Raw genomic sequence first — 19,019 nt, forward strand, 5'->3', positions numbered from 1 at the left:
GAAAATAAAGAACAGCAAAAAAATGAATTATATATAAAATATAATTTGACTTTACCGGATGATATTAAGTGGGTAAAATGTTCTTATGACGGTACGTCATACGATCTAGCCGAATCACCACAGAGTTCGCCATCCTTTCCAGGATTAAGAAATCCTATTTCATTTTTTGAAAACTATATAAATGATGATTTATTAAAAATCGCAGTGGAATATACAAATCGGTATGTAGTTTCAAAATCGCTCTGGGGATGGAAACCTACAACTGTTTCAGAATTAAGAACTTTTTTTGGCATTCATATTCTAATGAGCATTTACAAATTTCCTAAAATTGAAATGTATTGGTCGTCACATGCTAAAATGGAAATAATAACTCAGCATATATGTCATTGAAGAGATTCTTTCAACTAAGAACTGCTATTCATTTTACGACTGATAATGATTATGATGCATCTGATCCATTTTAGAAAGTTCGTTTACTATATAAATATGTTCGAAAAGGTTGTTTACGTTTGAAACTTGGAACAAAATTGAGTATAGACGAACAGATAATTCCGTACCGAGGCAATTTGAATGTGAAACAATATATTAAGAACAAACCTACTAAATGGGGTGTAAAAGTATTTGTTCTTTGTAACGCTGACGTCTTAATGTATGATTTTATTCTGTATCAAGCAACACAAACAGAATTCAACGATAATTATTTACAGTTCGGACAAGGCGCTGCAGTTGTTATGCAGCTAACAGAAAGAATCAGCAAACCTCATACTGAAGTATACTTTGATAATTATTTTGCAACTTTTCATTTATTTGAATGGTTAAAATTGAAACAAATCAAAGCGATTGGAACCATACGATTGAATCGATTTCATAAAGCACCATTTACTACTGACAAAGTGATTAAAAAGAATGAAAAAAGAGGATATTCCGAGAATGTTGCTTGCAAGAATTCTGGAATAATCTTGACAAAGTGGTATGATAGCTCATTTGTTACGGTAGGTTCTAATTTCCTTGGGATCGGCACAACCGATAAATGTAAGAGATGGGACAAGAAAAAAATTCAATGATTGAAATTAATCGACCAGAAGTTATAAGTAGATATAATAAGTATATGGGTGGCGTTGATCACTTTGATTGGTATTTGTCTCTGTATAGAACATATATAAAATCTAAATAATGGACTCTCCGAATGATTACTCACGCACTCGATATAGCTGTAACAAACTCTTGGCTAGAATATCGTCAAATATCATTACTAAATCAAGTAGAGAGAAAAAATATATTGAATCTGATAGACTTCAGAACAAAATTAGCGGAAACTCTGATTAGCGCAGGACAACCAGCAAAAAGAGGAAGACCAAGATGTAGTAGACATGCCGCTGAAGATGAAGATGAGCCAGAGAAGAAAAAATCGAAGTTTCAAAAGAAACCTATCGAATACTTTGTAAAAGATAATATTGGTCATATACCTATATTTTTAGATGTAAAAATAGCTCAGCGTTGCAAACAACAAGGATGTAAATCTAAAACTTTCATTTTCTGTGAAAAATGTAAAGTTAGCTTACGTATTAATCGTAAAAATAATTGTTTTAAAAAATATCATTCTCAAATACAAGAATAGCTACGTCAATTGTATATTTCTATAATCTCAAAAAATGTATATCTTAATAAATGTAATTTAAATAAAGTCATTGAAAAAGACCCGTTGACTGCATTTGTCCACTTCAGTAGACAATTCTTTCCAGCCATCTGTGACGTTTTCTACTATTAAGAACTACTTAGAAAGTCTTAGAATTATCATTTTTTCTCACTTTTATCAAAGAAAAAGTTTTTATATAAGTAACAAAAAAGATGCAGTGAACGAGTTAAATGTGCATCTAGGAGTGGTATTCATAAATTCATATTTCATTCTCATACTTAAGATCATCTTAAGTTTAATTTAAGATTCATTAGTCAATAAAAATTCATTTCAAGATGCTCACTAGTGTCTTAAAATAAATTTAAAACGATCTTGAATATAACAATAGACCATGAATATCACCCTAGAATATTCCCAGCAAACACGGGTATATAACTATTACATTACCGTAATAAAACGGAATGTAACACGCAATATTACATAGATGTACTAGGTTACATACACGTTAGTAGTAATTTCCTACTCACACATGTTACAATTATATAACGTGAATATAATACGTATGTAACATGTTATATACTCTTAACAAAGTTAGCGAATAATTATATAACATATATATAATCGTGATGTAAATTATGTAATTGTTATATTTTTTGTAACTGAATAGTAACTGTAGAATGAAAATATATATTTTATACATACTAATCCCAGAAAAGGTCTTTGAATTAATTCTAAGCGAGAACAAACTATTTCATTTGCTTTCGCTCGAAATTAATTCAAAGACCTTTCCTGGAATTAGTATGTATAAAATATATAAGTTAATACAGTACATATACAATAACAATCACGCTATAGTTATTATAATGACGCAGTTTTTCCAGAGGAAAGGGAAAAATATAAATATTTAATTATTATATTTTGCACTCTAAACATATACATATAAAATATACACAGCGTGTTTTGCGTGTTATGGAAGCGTTCTCTTTATCCAAGGTAATCTTTTCTAACAGTAACATTAATATTAAAAGTATTCAAAATAAGTATTATATTATAAAGAAAACTAAATATTTGTACATATAATTTTACCAGTATTCTTTAACTTATTGCAGTTAATCTATACATATGTAAAATGGTAGTAGATGCAAAAGTCGCATTGCAAGAATGCAACGCCGAGTCATTTCCACTTCTACGGAGCATTTAGGAATACTTAATTTCATTATCAATCTTTAGAGTTTTGTACATTTGATAATGATAAGCATTTCTAAATGTTCCGTAGAAGTGAAGACGACTCGGTATTGTATTCTTGCAATGTGACTTTTGCATACATAACCTACTACACCATTTTACATATGCATAGGTTAACTGCAATAAGTTAAAGAATACTAGTAAAAATATATGCACAAATATTTAGTCTTTATAATAATACTTATTTTTAATCAATGTTAGAAATTAAGGATTACCTTGGATAAAGAGAACACTTCCATACCACGCAACAACACGCTGACACGATGAAAGAACCAGCAAGAACTGAAAAGAACGCAAGGATGCCAACAACGAAAAGAGGAAACATTTAAAATATATATGTTATATTCATGTTATAATATATATAATATAAAATGAATATAACATCTCTATATAACACGTTGTATAACATCAAAGTAATAATAATATAGCATTTGTAATATCACGTGTTATGTTCAATTTATATTGCTGTTATATTATTATAACCAGGAAATAACACAGTTATAATAAAGTTTTAAAACAAAGTAATATTACAGTAATGTTATATTACGTGTTACTTCTGAGATATATAATAGTTATATTCTGTGTTTGCTGGGGATATTCGCAACACATTCGAAAGCACGGCCTTTTAGATATGACGTGAGAAAATGCAGTTTTGCGAAGTTATTTAGCTCTTTATTTTCGCAGATAAGCGCGGTAAATCGGTCGTGAAACTGCTCCCAGTCATCAAAATTACTATCGAACGGCGCCCAGAGAGCACCTAAACGTCTGAAAGATTACTAATCCTTGACATATTTTCGTCACGGACATCTTTCAGCGAGAGCATTTAGATGCCGAAAGGATGACTTTATTTTGTCTAATGTCCCGCTTTCTGTCATCTTTTAAGCCTTGTCCATATGATGACTAATTTCAGACATATTCCAGCCGTCTTTAAGATATTCTTTTCGTTTCCTCTTAATTATAGGTTAGGATATAGAAATAAAGATAATCAACTATATATTTTGTAAATTGTACTTATATTATATATTAGTGCTTTGAACCAAATAAATGGATTCATGGAACAAATAGGTAAATGACCGAGCATCAATAAAGAAGCATTAGGATAAATATATAATATATATTCATATTATTTAATATATTATATATTAATATATTATATAACATATATAAATGCAAATATAAATAACAACTGATATGGATAAAGTAAAATGTGCTATATACGAAATATCGCGCTTCCACCGTCGCAAATATGAAACTTAAACATCATTCTCGTATGTCTGAATATTAAAATCTGATTTCTTTGAAATTAGAACGGTTTTAGCTTCTATTTAAACTCTCGTATTGATTTTGATATTATTAAAATGCAGATACAAAGAAGAAAATAAAAAGAAGAAAAGAATATAATGTAATGGTTTAAATATCGGCTATTTCCGCTATTTCAATCGCAAATATATATGTCAATCAAATAATGAGAATGTGTTCAAGCGCAGCAAATAAGACTTCCTTAAAATGTTTTCTGCTCTACATCTCCATTAGCAGTGAACTCGACGATGTCGAATGAAGGACGATGAATTTGCTCGCGGCATGAAATACGGCGAAAATGATAAAGAGAAAGTGATAGTTGCTGGAACATCGTTGCATTAGTAAACATTCACATTCAGCGGGCAACAGCAGACACTCCAACGTCGATGAATTGCGAAAGCAATCATGTGATCACAGGGTGCTCTCCGAAATTATTGCACACAGCATCCAGTCCTTACAAATTTCCGTTATAATCATTACACCTCATATTGCAAATTGCAAATCTATTGTGTACAGTTTGCAACCTGTATAACAGAAATCACAAGATGCGTTAAATAAACAACACTTCTTTTATTTTTACTCCATATCTAGTTCTATACTTTTAATAGTACTTACTCTTTGTGAAATCCATTATTCAAGATTTTCTGATTTTTTTAAGTGATAGCGAAATCTATCTCCTGCTCTTCGCAACCATTCCGAAAATTTATTTTTTAGGTTATAATAACTTGCTGAACTGGTAATGTTCATAATAGTACCTAGAAAAGTTTTTATTATAAAATAAATATGTTTCAAAAATTAGCTTTTTATTTTAAATAAATGTATGCAATTAATTTATGAACTTACTTATGATAATATTCGCAAATGCCGTGTTTTTAATTCCCTCTGTTTTACGTTGACCCTCCCACGTTAATTGTTTAGCTAGTTCATTCGTGAGAGTTATAACCAAACAGTTAACGATATGATATTCTGCTGATTTTCCACCTATATTACAAATTTTTTCTGCTGTAATATGAAATACAAAGTATTAGTTAAAATATGTGTTTATCTCTTTTTAATAGTAATAATTTTAAACTTACAAATTGTTTTCGTATTTCTTCATTATCATTTAAATCAGTACAAAATGTGTGAAAGTCTTCCATAGAACACAACGGGAAATCAGGTAACAAATCTAAATGGTTCGTTGATAAAGGCTTCTGCTCATTATGAAAAGCCAAGAGTGAATCCAATTTCCGATTAATAGTCAAGACCATATGTTTCGTGTATGGAGAGCTGTTCACCACACACAATAGTTTTCGCTTGTAGGGTGAATGATAGGCTTCACTGAATCACCATGTTCCAATATGTTTATTAAATTTGGCACTAGTACACCACCGAATTGTTCCGACGTTAAGTCGTTTTTACAGTTTTGCAGTTCGCGAATCACGACGACGCCTAGGGGCGATAGCCCTGAGTCGCGTAACTGTCTGGGCAACGCTTAGGGAGACTGAGCTCCTGAGCCACGAACTCGGATATGCCGGTGATCAAAACGATATGCTCGCTAACCGATCAGAATTCGACTGGCCTGCTCTAACGCGCCTCGATCTCCTTTTATAAATTCGGATTAATTTCCGATTGGTCGTCTGAGATCGCCAATCGGAACAGTTCCTTTAGCGATAAAGGAAGCCGCGGCTTGATTTCACAGGCGCCGCGGATTGATTTCAGAGGAGCCGCGGCTCTTTCATTCCAAACCGACTTCGATGGCTTTGCGTTATTTGTCGGCGTAGAGACTCGCCGGCATATCCGATGACCGCTTTTTACTTTACCGCATGTGTCGTGCACGACGTATAACACTCTATGTAACACCATATTCCATGTACGATTTATCAATATTGAATCTTCTTTCGCATTTTCTTTTTCACTGATATTCTCTGTTCTTTTGCTGATATTCTCTGTTGTTCTTTTGTTGATATTCTCTGTTGTTCTCTCGTTGATATTCTCTATTGTTATTTCTTTTCCTGCACTATATTTCTTTTCCTGCATTTGTAGCACAGAATCACTCTGTTCTATTAAAAAGAGAAGAAAAATAATTGTTGCGAAGTAGAAATATAGACAGATGGTAAATATTATAGAAATAATTAATAAGAAGAATAGAAAGAATTTTAACAAAATTATTAAATTATACTAATTACCTTTACGGAATTTATGTTTAACTCCTTTCTTGATCTGTAATTCGGGAGGTATATCGGGATTATAATCAACTGAAAAATAAAGAAGTATAAAAAACAGATACATAAAGTATAAAATATTAATAGTTTAATTCATTATTGCAAATTGTGCGTTACAATGATTTAAAATGTATGATTAATTGTTACTGTATTTTACTACAGGAAGTTTCTTTTCTTTCATATTAAAAGTTGCATTTGTAGATGTTTTAACCTTCTTTGAACATCTATCTAATAATTTATCCTTTTGAATATCCCTTTCATTATATTTCGGGATATTATCTATTAAAACAATATATACATTTTAATTAATGTATAAGTGGAATAAATATATGACAGATAACAAATGAATTTTACCTAGAAAACTTTGTTCGTCCTGCGAAAAATAATCACCGTAATATAACGGTTGTGATTCATCTATAATAGAGCGTGATGGCAATGAATACTGATCTTCTTCAAGTTGTCTAGCTGAAAAAAAGATAGCATGCATAAAGTTACTACAACATTATTGTTGAACTATATATCCCGAGATATATAGCTTAACAGTAAAATTAATGTGAATTGTTCAGAATATCTAAATGTATATTAGTACAAAAAATGATATATAATACAATGTATAAAAATGTTATACAGGGTGTTTCCTAAGTAAGTAGACAAACTTAAGGAGGATATTCCTTGGCTTATTTTAAGAAGAAAAGGTCATATAAACATATGTCCTAAACTGCTTTGTTTTCCAAAAAAAGTACATCACTGTTTTCGTTCACTTTTCGGATAGCGTGCTTTTGCAGTACGAGTCAACAGCGATGGGGATGGAGTGGGGATGGTCTCGCGGCGCCGCAAGTGAACACTCGTTTCAGACTGCGCCGCGCGGCCGCCGCGAGACCATTCCCACTCCATCCCCATCGCTGTTGACTCGTACTGCAAAAGCACGCTATCCGGCATCACTGCTATCACATTATCTTTGACACAAACTTTATTAGTTCCTATTAAGTTTAGTAATTTTATTAATTATGGTAAATTACACAAACGCCGAAATGGCAGATATGCATTTCGTATACGGTCTTGCTAATGGAAACACTCGTCAAGCAAGACGTATTTACAATGACAGATACTTTTTTTTGGAAAACAAAGCAGTTTAGGACATATGTTTATATGACCTTTTCTTCTTAAAATAAGCCAAGAAATATCCTCCTTAAGTTTGTCTACTTACTTAGGAAACACCCTGTATAAAATGTTTCAGTATTATAAATGTATATAGGGTCAATTAATAATGGCTGTCTCAAACTTTTACTATGATAGATGGATTATCGACTGCAACTCTGGTTAATTAAACAACACATACATGACAGTTGTTTGGACCATGATGTACGGGAAAATTAAAAATGTGTTCAAATTACAGACATCGCACAGGGAAAAATAATTTGCTGGCACAGTATAATTTATGCTGTTCTAAGTCAATTTTGTTAAGTTATTATATGATAGCGTAAAATATACTGTGCCAGCAAATTAGTTTTCTCCGTGTGATGTCAGTAATATACATACATTGTTAACCTGACTGTATATCACGGTCGATCAAACTGTCATCTATGTACTGTTCAATTAATCAGAATTACAGTTGATAATCCATCTATCATTGTAAAAGGTTGGACAGCTATTAAAATTCACCCTGTATAAATAGCATATTTGTTTACATATACTAAGTCTATTTGTGATTACATCAAAAACATTTACCTTTTTGCTTAACATCTACATGCAAATTGTTATTATATTTTTTATAATTACATGGAGAAGCAACCATTTTTTCTAGAAATATGAAAAAATGAAATATGAATATAAATGAAAATAAATGAAATTCAAAATTATGTACAAAGTGTATAAATTCAATGGTATTAAAAATTGTTTACGTCGTTTCAATGTCTGTTTATCGTCGGAACTTTTAACCAAAATTGTCGGGGCGTTCTTAAATCCTTTTTCTACAAAAAATGTAGTCAGTTAAAAAACTTAAAAACCTACTAAAGAATTCAAAAATGTATAATTTATTGAAATGCAAAAAATATACCAGAAGCTAAATCTGAATCAGACGAAAACGTTTCACTAAAATTATCATATTGTTTACGTTTCTTTTCTCTTTTTAAAGGCAGAATATCTTTTTTATTTTGAAGAGCGTTAATTTTTGCATCATCTGACGATACAAATTGCGCATCTTTCTCTTTGCTTTTAGCCTGTTCGAATGAATCTATAAAAATTATGAATACTATAAATGATAGAAAACAATTATTAAGAAACTATTTGATTCATATATTGTTATTCTTTCTTACCATATGGTCCTAAGATATATTTATATGAGACGGATTCCCATGAAGCTTGTGGAGGTAATGACTTTTTTATTGCCTTTGATACATTAATACCATGTGATGGCCACATACATAATTTCTTGTTAATATCTACCCATGATTGTGGTACAACTGAACACCAGTCATTGCCAATCGTTGCCATTGGCAACGTAAAACATCTGTATAAAAGAAGAGTGCCAAATTACAACAGAAATATAAAAAATTAAGATTTACAATTTTGTGCGTCATTAATTTATATACCTGTTATTTATATATCTGAATGAAGAACTGGGAAAACACAAAAATGGTTTGTTTCATAAGGAAGCAGTACAGCTTTTCTGACAATTTCGTTCACAGAAAAACATTTTAAATCACTGTTACGTCCAAACCACGTACCTCTCACGTAAGAACGCGAGTCGAGCCGACAAAGTTAATTCTAGAAAAAGGTCAACGGCCGAAACCACTCTTACACTTGTTCCGAATAAAAGTCTGCTCGTTGGCCCTTTTTATGTAAGGGAATCGAATCCCTATTACATGGGATAGGACCTCGTGCGATTAATTGAGGGAAGAAAGGAGTAAATAAATTAAGCTTGAATTAACATAAAAAATTAAAAAATGACTTTATTCAAACAGTCGAATAATGATTTGATAACCGCAAATTATACTCTTAACTCTCGGAATTTATACATAATTGAAACGAAAGGTTATACAAATATAACTATAAAAATTGATACTTAGATTAATTATCAGTTAACTGGGACTCTTCGGCGTCTGCAGTGTACGTTAATGGTGATGAAAGGGTTGATGGTGCATCAGAAGAAAAAGGTGGAAGATGTGAAAAGAGTGGAAAATCGGTAGGGGATAAATTCTGACTGGGATGGTCAGCAAAGGCTTCAATATCCTCTAACGGGATAGGAGAAGAAGACCGCGAAATATTATGTGCGGGGGAGTGTTGAGATAATTCATCCAACGGGGGTAAGTGAATAGGACGAAGATGAAGGTGGAGGGAATATGTCGGAATCCGTCAAGAAGGCCTCTATCTCTTGCAAAAACTCTTCGACCTCCTCATCTAAGGTCACTTCTGGTGTTAATTGCGGCGGTGATAGGCGATGGAGCGGAATATTAATTTCGCAGGGTGGCACTAGATGAGTCAAAGAGTGGCAATGTGTAATTAAAAGGGAAGAAAAAAAAACAAAGGAAGAGGCAAAAATAAAACTGACAACCAGTCGCAAAAGGCACAAAAAGGACAAATAAAAATAATCAATTAAAAAAAAAATTTACTTTTAAAATGTCCAACAGATGTTGCAAATCGAGAGTGAAAGTGCGATGCACTGAAGCTGCTCCAATTCAATGAAAATGTGCTGACTAAGGCGCTGCACAGAGCTGTTTCCAATTCAACGATGAGATTGGGCTGATGTTGGAACTTCACTGACTCTGATTTTAAACCAATGACAAAAAAACTACTCTCGAAATATTAAATGAAGACTGATGCGTCTGGTCGTTATGATTGAAAACTGAAGAATGGTTCAGGGCGGTTTCTCTGCCCTTTTTATAAGATAGGAAAAATCGTGTAGGAGGGGATTCTTCTAGAACATTCGATGAAGAAAAACGCCCGAAGTTAGGTAACGGGAGGACACGTATAGCTAAAATCGAAGGGCCACCTTTGGACCTTGATAAGTGGCCGAGAGCGTGATCATGGTCATGATGACGAAATGCACGTGTTCACGACCAAGGTGACCCAACAGTCGTGGTGATAAGGTAGATGATGCGCTAACGTTCAGGGTTGCTGCAAGAAATGTTTGTTTAATGATCACGCGACGGGCACATGTACTGCGTGCCTTACGGTTCCCGTAAGGTTCCCGCTTGATATCGTGTGTCGGAAAAAATAAAATTCAATTGAAATTGTGCAACAACCATGAGTGTCTTGGCTCAATAATGCGTGAGTGATAAATAGCACGCAGTAATTACTAAACGAATGTAACTCTATTATCTATTTCTTACGAAAGCAAGGGACCGTGGAGTCTGGACTAACATCACTTAAGTCATTACTGACTACAAAAATATTCAGATGTTGCGAATTACATGGATAAAAATTGAGGGAAGAATAATTTTTAAATTCTTGACCAATTATGACAGGATTTGCATTTTGCAATCCTATATAATGAATCATGAAAACTTTATTATTTTTTAAATAGTAGTAACGATTTGCTTGTAAAGAACAGGATAATGTAAAATTACGGAATTTTAATGAATCATAAAATTCAGAACATCTAAATGGAATACGATTCTTGTTTTGTGACATTAATATTGGATATTTCAACATTACATTTTTATTTTCCTTATATTTATTTGCCATATTCTTTTCAATTATTCGACGATGTACTTGTGCCAAAGGTTTCTCATGCTTTCTGAACAATTTCTTTAAACTGTACAAATGATTCTCGAAAGGAAAAGTACTAAAACTATCCAATGGTCCAAATCGTTTTGCATTATCACTTAAATGTATTAAATTATGTACTGTATAAATCATATTATCTATACCATATAGTTTCATAATGTTGAACAAAATAAAATAAAAGTTCTTTTGCATACTGATTATTTTGTAAATAATCCTGGGGATGACATAATATTCTAATTGCACAATGAAATGCAGTAAAATGTTGCAAATAATCGTATGGGAAATATTTATACAGTAAAATAGGACCGAGATATAATAGAAAAATTCGAAATTCGGTGGCTTTCCATCTATCCAATTCTTCAACAGTAGGTGGTACTCTCGCAAATTCGGAACAAACATATTTCTTTAAAACAAGCATATCTGAAATTAAATGTTTTATTTGCTCACTGGATAATCGACACTTAATTCGAGTAGGTCCTCTTAACCATAACATCAATAATTTTTTCATTTGACCGAGAAATACCAAATGCATGTAATCAAGAGGGAAAGTAGTAACCATTGGCAACGGAACTTGTTCAAAAACAGATATTCCAGTATGTGAGAGTTTAAGACACCGTGGCGTTTGATGTAAGCGATAAAAAGAATTCGAACGCCGCCGATATAATAACAAACGATACCGGCCAGCGCGGCATAGCTTTGCTCGAATATCAGACGAGCCGCCGAATTGGCGACGGATTGTAATTCCGCCGTTTTTATAAAGAAACCGAGCGTATTAGTCAGTCTCTCTTCGACCGAGCTACGATTCACACTGTATGAAATACAGTATCTTTATATCCCAAAACCGTGTCTTACTCAACCATCCTACAAGTATGATGTTCTGGGTTTTTTCGAAGAAGAAACGATTCATCGGTTCGCAAAGAACAATTATGATCAAGAAAAAGCATTCGACCATTACCATAATCTCCTTCTATAAAACATTTACTGCATCCAAAATAACCATTATGAATCTTTGTACACGTTACAAATGATCGTGCAGGGCTATCACATATGACAGCTCTAATTTGAATATAATATACATTATATTCATATGTAAAACCAACTGTACTTAATTGCTTCAACTCTGTGACAAAATCTTGTAAAAAATTCTTAACTGTAGTTGGCTTTTTATATCCATGATATACGCCGACAAGAAAAGGTACAGAATTTTCGGAAACGATTTGAGCTAAGATAGGCCATAACTGACTTTTAGAACTTTTTGCAATAGGAAGCCCATCAATATTAACATTAATGTAAATAATATTATTCTTAATTGACATATTGAATTGCTTTAATTGATCAATTATTCCGTTTTGCAATCCATAATGATAATACTCTCCACCTGACCTTTTGTAAATTATTGTATAACGTGGAGTATTTCTTAATGTTCTACCATCATTAGGAAGATTATCGTGTCCTTCATTTTTCAATATTTTAAGTAAGGAAGTTAAACTTGTAACTATGTATTCTTTTCGTTACTTTGACTATAAAATTCGGGGCTCGAGATACGAACAAGAGAATGGTGACGAACGATTATCCGCTTCAAATAAACATATTCAAATTCCATGAGCAGTTGAGAATAATGATATTTCGGTTATATAATACAGGTAATCGAGGAAATCATCGAACAAGTCGTATTATTATTCAAAATAAAAGTGCGAAAATCTTATTAACAATCGAGTCATTGTTCAATACATAAACGCGCGGAAATTATGTTTCAATTCATAGAAATACTCATCTGAGTTATCGAATAGAACGGAGCGCTTGATCCCTCGTTGGCTCTTTCACCTGCTTCAGGGTCCTTTGACTCGGAAATTGATCTCTCGTATTTGCTGAGAGCGTGCTGTTCAATCGGTGATCAACCAAGTCCACTCCTGTCCAGGATACAGCGTCATTTATGATACTCGTTGCGAGTCTCGTCACAATCCCGATATTCCGATGGAATAGAGTCCAAATGGCTGTCCGAAAATGGCTGATATTTCGTTGATGTAGAATTGCTGAGAATGATGTTGTCGTCTCAGGACCCCGAAACGAAAGAGGACGTGGCAGGCGATTACGCTCCTTTTATTACTATCGATCGACGATCGATATACATGCGCAGATAGGACTATTCGTCTCGCATGCGCCTTAAATCGATTAGACCGTGCTGTCATAGGCCGTACTGGCGCGCGTTATACAAATAATTCTCGTGTCGAATAGACTCACGTCTTACAAATTTTTTTGTTGTACGTTATATTTATCAGCCCAAAGGATTAATTTCTTATAGAGTGAACGTTGCTTATCATTATACAATAAATATTCGCTTTCCAAAGAACTACAAAATGTAGAACTATATGCTATATTTGATTGATCAATTGTTACATTAGTAATCATATTTTCAGAAAAATCATTATTGATATTGATATGATCATTATTGATATGATCAAGAACATATTCAGACACGTAATTAGGGATTTCTTGGTCAAGTAAAGGATTATTAGTTTTCTGATCAAAATGTCTGGAGGAACTACATTGTTCCTCATTTACACTATTAATAGTGCATGGAACGAAATTTTCATTAATCTGTATCTGCTTTAATCGACGATTTTTCTGTCTACGCGACAACTTATGAAATTTTTTCATTTGTCGCATTTTCTGTGTTGTGCTGTTGAGCCTATCAGTAAAGCAATGAACCAATTTTTATTATTATTAATTACTTTTATTTATTATTCTTATTCTACTAAACAATAATTGTTTTGTATTTTATTATAAACATAATAGTTTCAAGCAAACAGATGAACATACAGATAAGAAAATATAGTAAATATGCAGATAAGAAAATATTATAGAAAATATTGCCATATATTATATGAGAAAATATCATAAATATAAGCTCATAACCAAAGGAAACGAACAATTGTATGCACGCGCTACCAGCAAATTTTATAAATTACGATGTTTGAGGAATAAGAAATGTATTGAATATTTACATAAAAATAAAAAAATATTAAGTCTTAATAGGTTAGTTTGCTAAAGGAATCATATAATATAAAACTCGACATTTTGCATAAAATTCGTCATTATACAACGCACGCGATTGTGCGATTGATTATCACGATGCTTAACTTTATGTAATTAATATTTGAATTTTTGCAAACAATATGATATCATTAAAAACAGACAATTGCAACAAATAAGAAAAAGTACAGAAATATGAAAATGAAAAAAGTACTATTAAAATACAACACTTGTAAACTGTAGTTGAACTAAACTTCACATAGTATTTACATATAAATAACTTAACATGTCATCTCTTTTTCATGCAACATAATTTAGAAAAAAGTAAAAAAAAAGATTAAATTATAATAAAAAAAGGACGTTAATGAAACATAGTAAACAAAGTGCAAACAAAAAAGCTTGTGTTAATAAATCTGCGCACAAATAAGAAATAAGAACTTTTGCAAGTGTTGAAGAATACATTTTTGTATGTGTATATACATATATATAATTGTACAAATTAATTTCTTATTGAATTTGATAATTAAAAAAGAAATTACCTTGAAACTGTATAAAACGTGGAACTGTACATGACTGTGTCCTTTCTTACTTCCGTTGTATCAAAGATTCTTACTTCCGTTGTACCAAAGATTCTTACTTTCGTTGTACCAAAGAACCTATAATATGTACAAACCCACAGTGAGTAAACCAATTTTAATAATTTTATGTGCTACTAACAATTTACAAATTAAAATATTAAATGCACATTACCATAAATATGAAAAAAAAAATTTGAACTAATTTGCTAAGATCATTTAAAAGAAAATCGAAATTATAAGGATAGATCTAGGCCAACTTGCATTGCTTTTCCGCTTGACTATAATATCGTCATCTCTCTATAGTACATAAATATATGCATAAGAAAGTGAATACATTTCCTTATATACATATATAATGTTTAAGGCCTAATGAATTGTCTCACGCATGTGTGCGCAACGCAAATTTATCTAAATATATTCTAAGAGTGCGTTCTGTGTCACGCATAATTGTGTATTATGCAACGCAGTGCTGCAAACAAATCTATACTCTTATCACGATTTTACGAGTATATAGGGTGATTCAAAACAACTTCATGTCCTTGAAATGTCGTATTCCTGGTTGAATTCGGAGACGATTTTTCCTTTACCAAAATTTTCTCCGAAGCTTAGTTTTTGAATTATAAAAAGAAATAATTGTCGAATAACAGGCCGCGCGTGAGAGGCAGACAGGGGCGGCGCGCGGCGCGACTCACCGCGGCGCTTACGCGGGACGCTCAGCTGATCTCTACATACGATCTCTCATAATTCTCTCTCATGATTTTCTCTCTCTCACTCACTCACTCTTTGTTTTTATAATTGAAAAACTAAGCTTCAGGGACAATTTGGAAAAGAGAAAGTCTCAGAATTGAGTCAGGAATACGACATTTCTCTCACTCACTTACCTTGTAGAGAATGACTTCGTGTTGTTGTAGTTCCTTGGAAAAGACGAATCGATCATAATCAATATTTTATTCTTCCACACACAAATTTTACGCAGATATTCAATCACAGTTCGAGACACTGAGAGTTCACAGGAGAGTAATTAATCGAAAGTTTTTTTTATAAACTATTACGTTTCACTCACTCGATCAATGAAACGAGAAATGCACTAATGACTCTCAATCACTTGCCGACTAAAAATCACTCACAAGAAAGAAACACGCAACACAACACAACGCACGGTACACAACATGTTTTTAACCTCAACACATGTTTACGCGGTGACAGGAAGCAGTCGACTGATTTTTTATTATGATTGTACTAGCGTTGTCCAACTTGTGATCGGTTGAGGCCTCAGTATTCAGATCGTGGCAATTCGAAAAGTATAAAACGTATAATGCCGTATGATGTTTGTTTTGAGTTTAATTAAAATAAAGTGTTTTTAAAATATTTAATATTTTATTACACTTTATTATTTAAAAGCAATCATAATATGAAAAAATTTGAATTAAAACTCTTGTAACTTTTTCTTACATTTTGATAAACGTAAGATATTCGACGTAAAAAATATTGGTCGCCCTGAAAAGGGCGAATCACTTTTGATCGTCCTAAAAAGGACGAATTGTTTTTGGTCGTCCTGAAAAGAACGGATTGTGATTCTCTTTTACCAGAGATGCTCAAAATGGCCCCCGTCCATTCAAATGCAGGCCCTCATCCGTCGTAACAAATTTCTTTGCACGTTTTCCATCACGTCGTCTTCGATGGTCCATATGGCTTCCCGCAATCTTCCTTCCAAATCTTCTAGGCTTTCGGGATGCGTTTTATAAATCATCTCTTTGCAATGACCCCAAAGGAAGAAGTCCAGCGGATTGAGATCTGGGGGTCTCGCAGACCAACGTATCGGGCCATATCGACCCATCCAGCGTCCAGGGAACTGCCGATTTAGAAAATTGGTCACAATTCTTCCGTTGTGTGGCCCAGCACCGTCTTGTTGGAATATTATTTTGCTTCTTTCGTACAACGGCACTTCTTCTAAAAATTCTGGTAAATTGTCGCTTAACGATTCCAGATATGTTGCGGCAGTTAAAATGTCTGGAAGAATAATTGGACCTAGGATTTCAGTTCCAAAAATTCCACTCCAGACATTCATTTTCTAACGAGTCTGGAAGTTCCTGACTCGTGTACCGCCGGGGTTTTCCTCGCTCCATAAGTGCATGTTGTGCGAATTAAATACCCCTTCTCGTGTAAATAGCGATTCATCGCTAAATATCACACGAGAAGGGAATGTGGGATCTTGTTCTGTTCTTCTTATAAAATCTTCGCAGAACCTTCTTCTCAGAGGATAATCTTCTGGTTGTAAATGCTGCACGCGGGTGTAATGAAACGCGTGCAGCTTTTCTTCTTTTAAGATCCTCTGTACGGTTGAATATGCTAAATTGTGTTCTCGAGCAATGATCCGAATACTTGTTTCGGGATTTTGCTCGACAGCGCAAACAACTGTCTCCGTATTTCGCAAATTTCTTGCGCGACGATCTCTCCCTGTGTCGTGTTTGTTCGGCAGGACATTCCTTGTTTCGTACAACCTTTGTGCTGCACCAAGTATGACACGGGCCGACGGATGTCTTGGTCTATTTGGGTATAATTCGACGTATCTTCTTGCAGCAACGTTATGCTGCCCGTTGCATTCGCCGAGTGCCATCAGCATATCGTATTATTCTTTGTATGTGTATGCTGCCATGTCGTTCTCCTAATGCTTTTTCTAATGTCGTTCTTCTAATAATCAAGGAATTATTGATTGCAGTATCGATCGCTTCATCCTATTTATACGATCTTCGCGGGGGGTCGATACCCCCTCCGCGACCCCCCTGACGAATCGCGGATTTCGCGACACGCGACTCGCGGGTGTCCGCGATTTTTTTGCGAATGCTGTACATTAGACAAACAGCATAAGTTGTCTTTTAGTAGAAATGTTCGGAGAAGACATAAAGCAGGGGATGTAATTCACGCAGATTTATGTGGGCCGATGCCTGTAGATTCAGTGGGAGGCTCAAAATATTTTTTACTTTTAAAAGATAATTTTTCATGTTTTCGTACGGTATACTTTTTAAAACATAAAAATGATACATTTAAGTATTTTAGAGAGTTTAAAATTGCATTTTACAATCAATTTGGGTATCGTATAAAGGCATTAAGATGCGATAATGGCACAGAATTTTGCAATACAAAAATGATAGAATATTTATCATCGCGTGGTATAAGACTCGAGACATCAGCACCATACGTGCACCAACAAAACGGTCGCGCCGAGCGTGAGATGCGCACAATAGTGGAATGTGCACGAACGATGCTTCTTGAAAAAAATGTATCCCACAGATTATGGGCAGAAGCTGTGCATACAGCCGTATATATATTGAACAGATGCGTTTCTTCAATGTCATAATATGAAAAGACTCCACTCGAATTATGGTCGCGACAGAAGCCAGATTTGGCTCACATCAAAATTTTTGGAAGTATAGTTTATGTGCATGTTACAAAAGAGTTTCGTAAAAAGTTTGATGCCAAATCGAAAAAATGTATTCTTGTAGGTTACCAGGGTGACTCAAAGAATTATAGATTATATGATCCAAGTGTCGATAAAGTTATAGTTGCGCGTGACGTAATTTTTAATGAGATGACAAAGAATTTTAAATTCGAAAAGGATAGCGGTCCTATTATTACAATCGAAAGTGAAGCTGTTGAGAACGATAAAAACATAATAAATAGGCAAGCGTTAGATGATAAGAATCTTTCTGATTCGATTATTTCTGATTATGAAGATGCAAATGATGATACGTATCAAGTTGATTTTGAGGAACCTCCAAAGAAATACGGTTTAAGAGATCGCGAGACAATTAAAATTCCACATAGATATACAGCGTGTTTTGCATCGTACGATGAACCAAAAACATATACAGAGGCAATGCAAAGGTAAACATTCACGTAAATGGAAAGATGCAATTGCCGAAGAACTCAAAGCTTGTAACGACCTTCCGTACGCGGGGTACTCGGTATAGCTCGTTGCGGATGTGGTTCGTGGCGGAGGGTCCGGGGTAGGTGCAGGGCGAAAAAATGAGAGCTGGGTCGTCCCTTACTCACTAGCTTATATTTCTCAATCCAAGGCGTCTATGTACAGGCTATTTACAGTAGTCGCTAGGCGCGGGTTCGTCGACCCGAGGCCCGCTTGTCGTGGCGGTTCGCGACGCGGCGCGCGCGCGGCGGTGACGTGCGGCCGGAGGCCGGGCTTCCCGCGGGGCCCGGTGCTCGGTGCGGTCGCGGTAGGCCTGGTGCGGGAAGTGGAGCCGGGTGCCCGGCTCGCTCTGGACGTCCGGGTGCCGAGAA

The 19,019-nt window shown here is 34.1% G+C and overlaps 1 protein-coding gene and 1 long non-coding RNA gene across 2 annotated transcripts; both read right to left on the reverse strand.

Annotated features, from left to right (window-relative positions):
* Positions 1 to 5,089: 5,089 nt before the first annotated feature.
* On the reverse strand, positions 5,090 to 6,995 carry LOC105284837. Its single transcript, XM_026974095.1, has 4 exons — positions 6,739 to 6,995; positions 6,349 to 6,417; positions 5,257 to 6,222; positions 5,090 to 5,182 (listed from the first exon to the last, which is right to left on the reverse strand). The coding sequence occupies exons 1-3, from the start codon at positions 6,869 to 6,871 to the stop codon at positions 5,768 to 5,770; spliced, it is 657 nt and encodes a 218-aa protein (XP_026829896.1). The 5' UTR covers positions 6,872 to 6,995; the 3' UTR covers positions 5,090 to 5,182; positions 5,257 to 5,767.
* Positions 6,996 to 8,528: 1,533 nt separating this feature from the next.
* Positions 8,529 to 14,871, reverse strand: LOC113563106. Its single transcript, XR_003407320.1, has 2 exons — positions 8,700 to 14,871; positions 8,529 to 8,617 (listed from the first exon to the last, which is right to left on the reverse strand). It is a non-coding gene; the product is annotated as an uncharacterized LOC113563106 (long non-coding RNA).
* Positions 14,872 to 19,019: the final 4,148 nt, after the last annotated feature.

The sequence above is a fragment of the Ooceraea biroi genome, chromosome 12 (genome assembly GCF_003672135.1).
Source record: "Ooceraea biroi isolate clonal line C1 chromosome 12, Obir_v5.4, whole genome shotgun sequence".
NCBI lineage: Eukaryota > Metazoa > Arthropoda > Insecta > Hymenoptera > Formicidae > Ooceraea > Ooceraea biroi.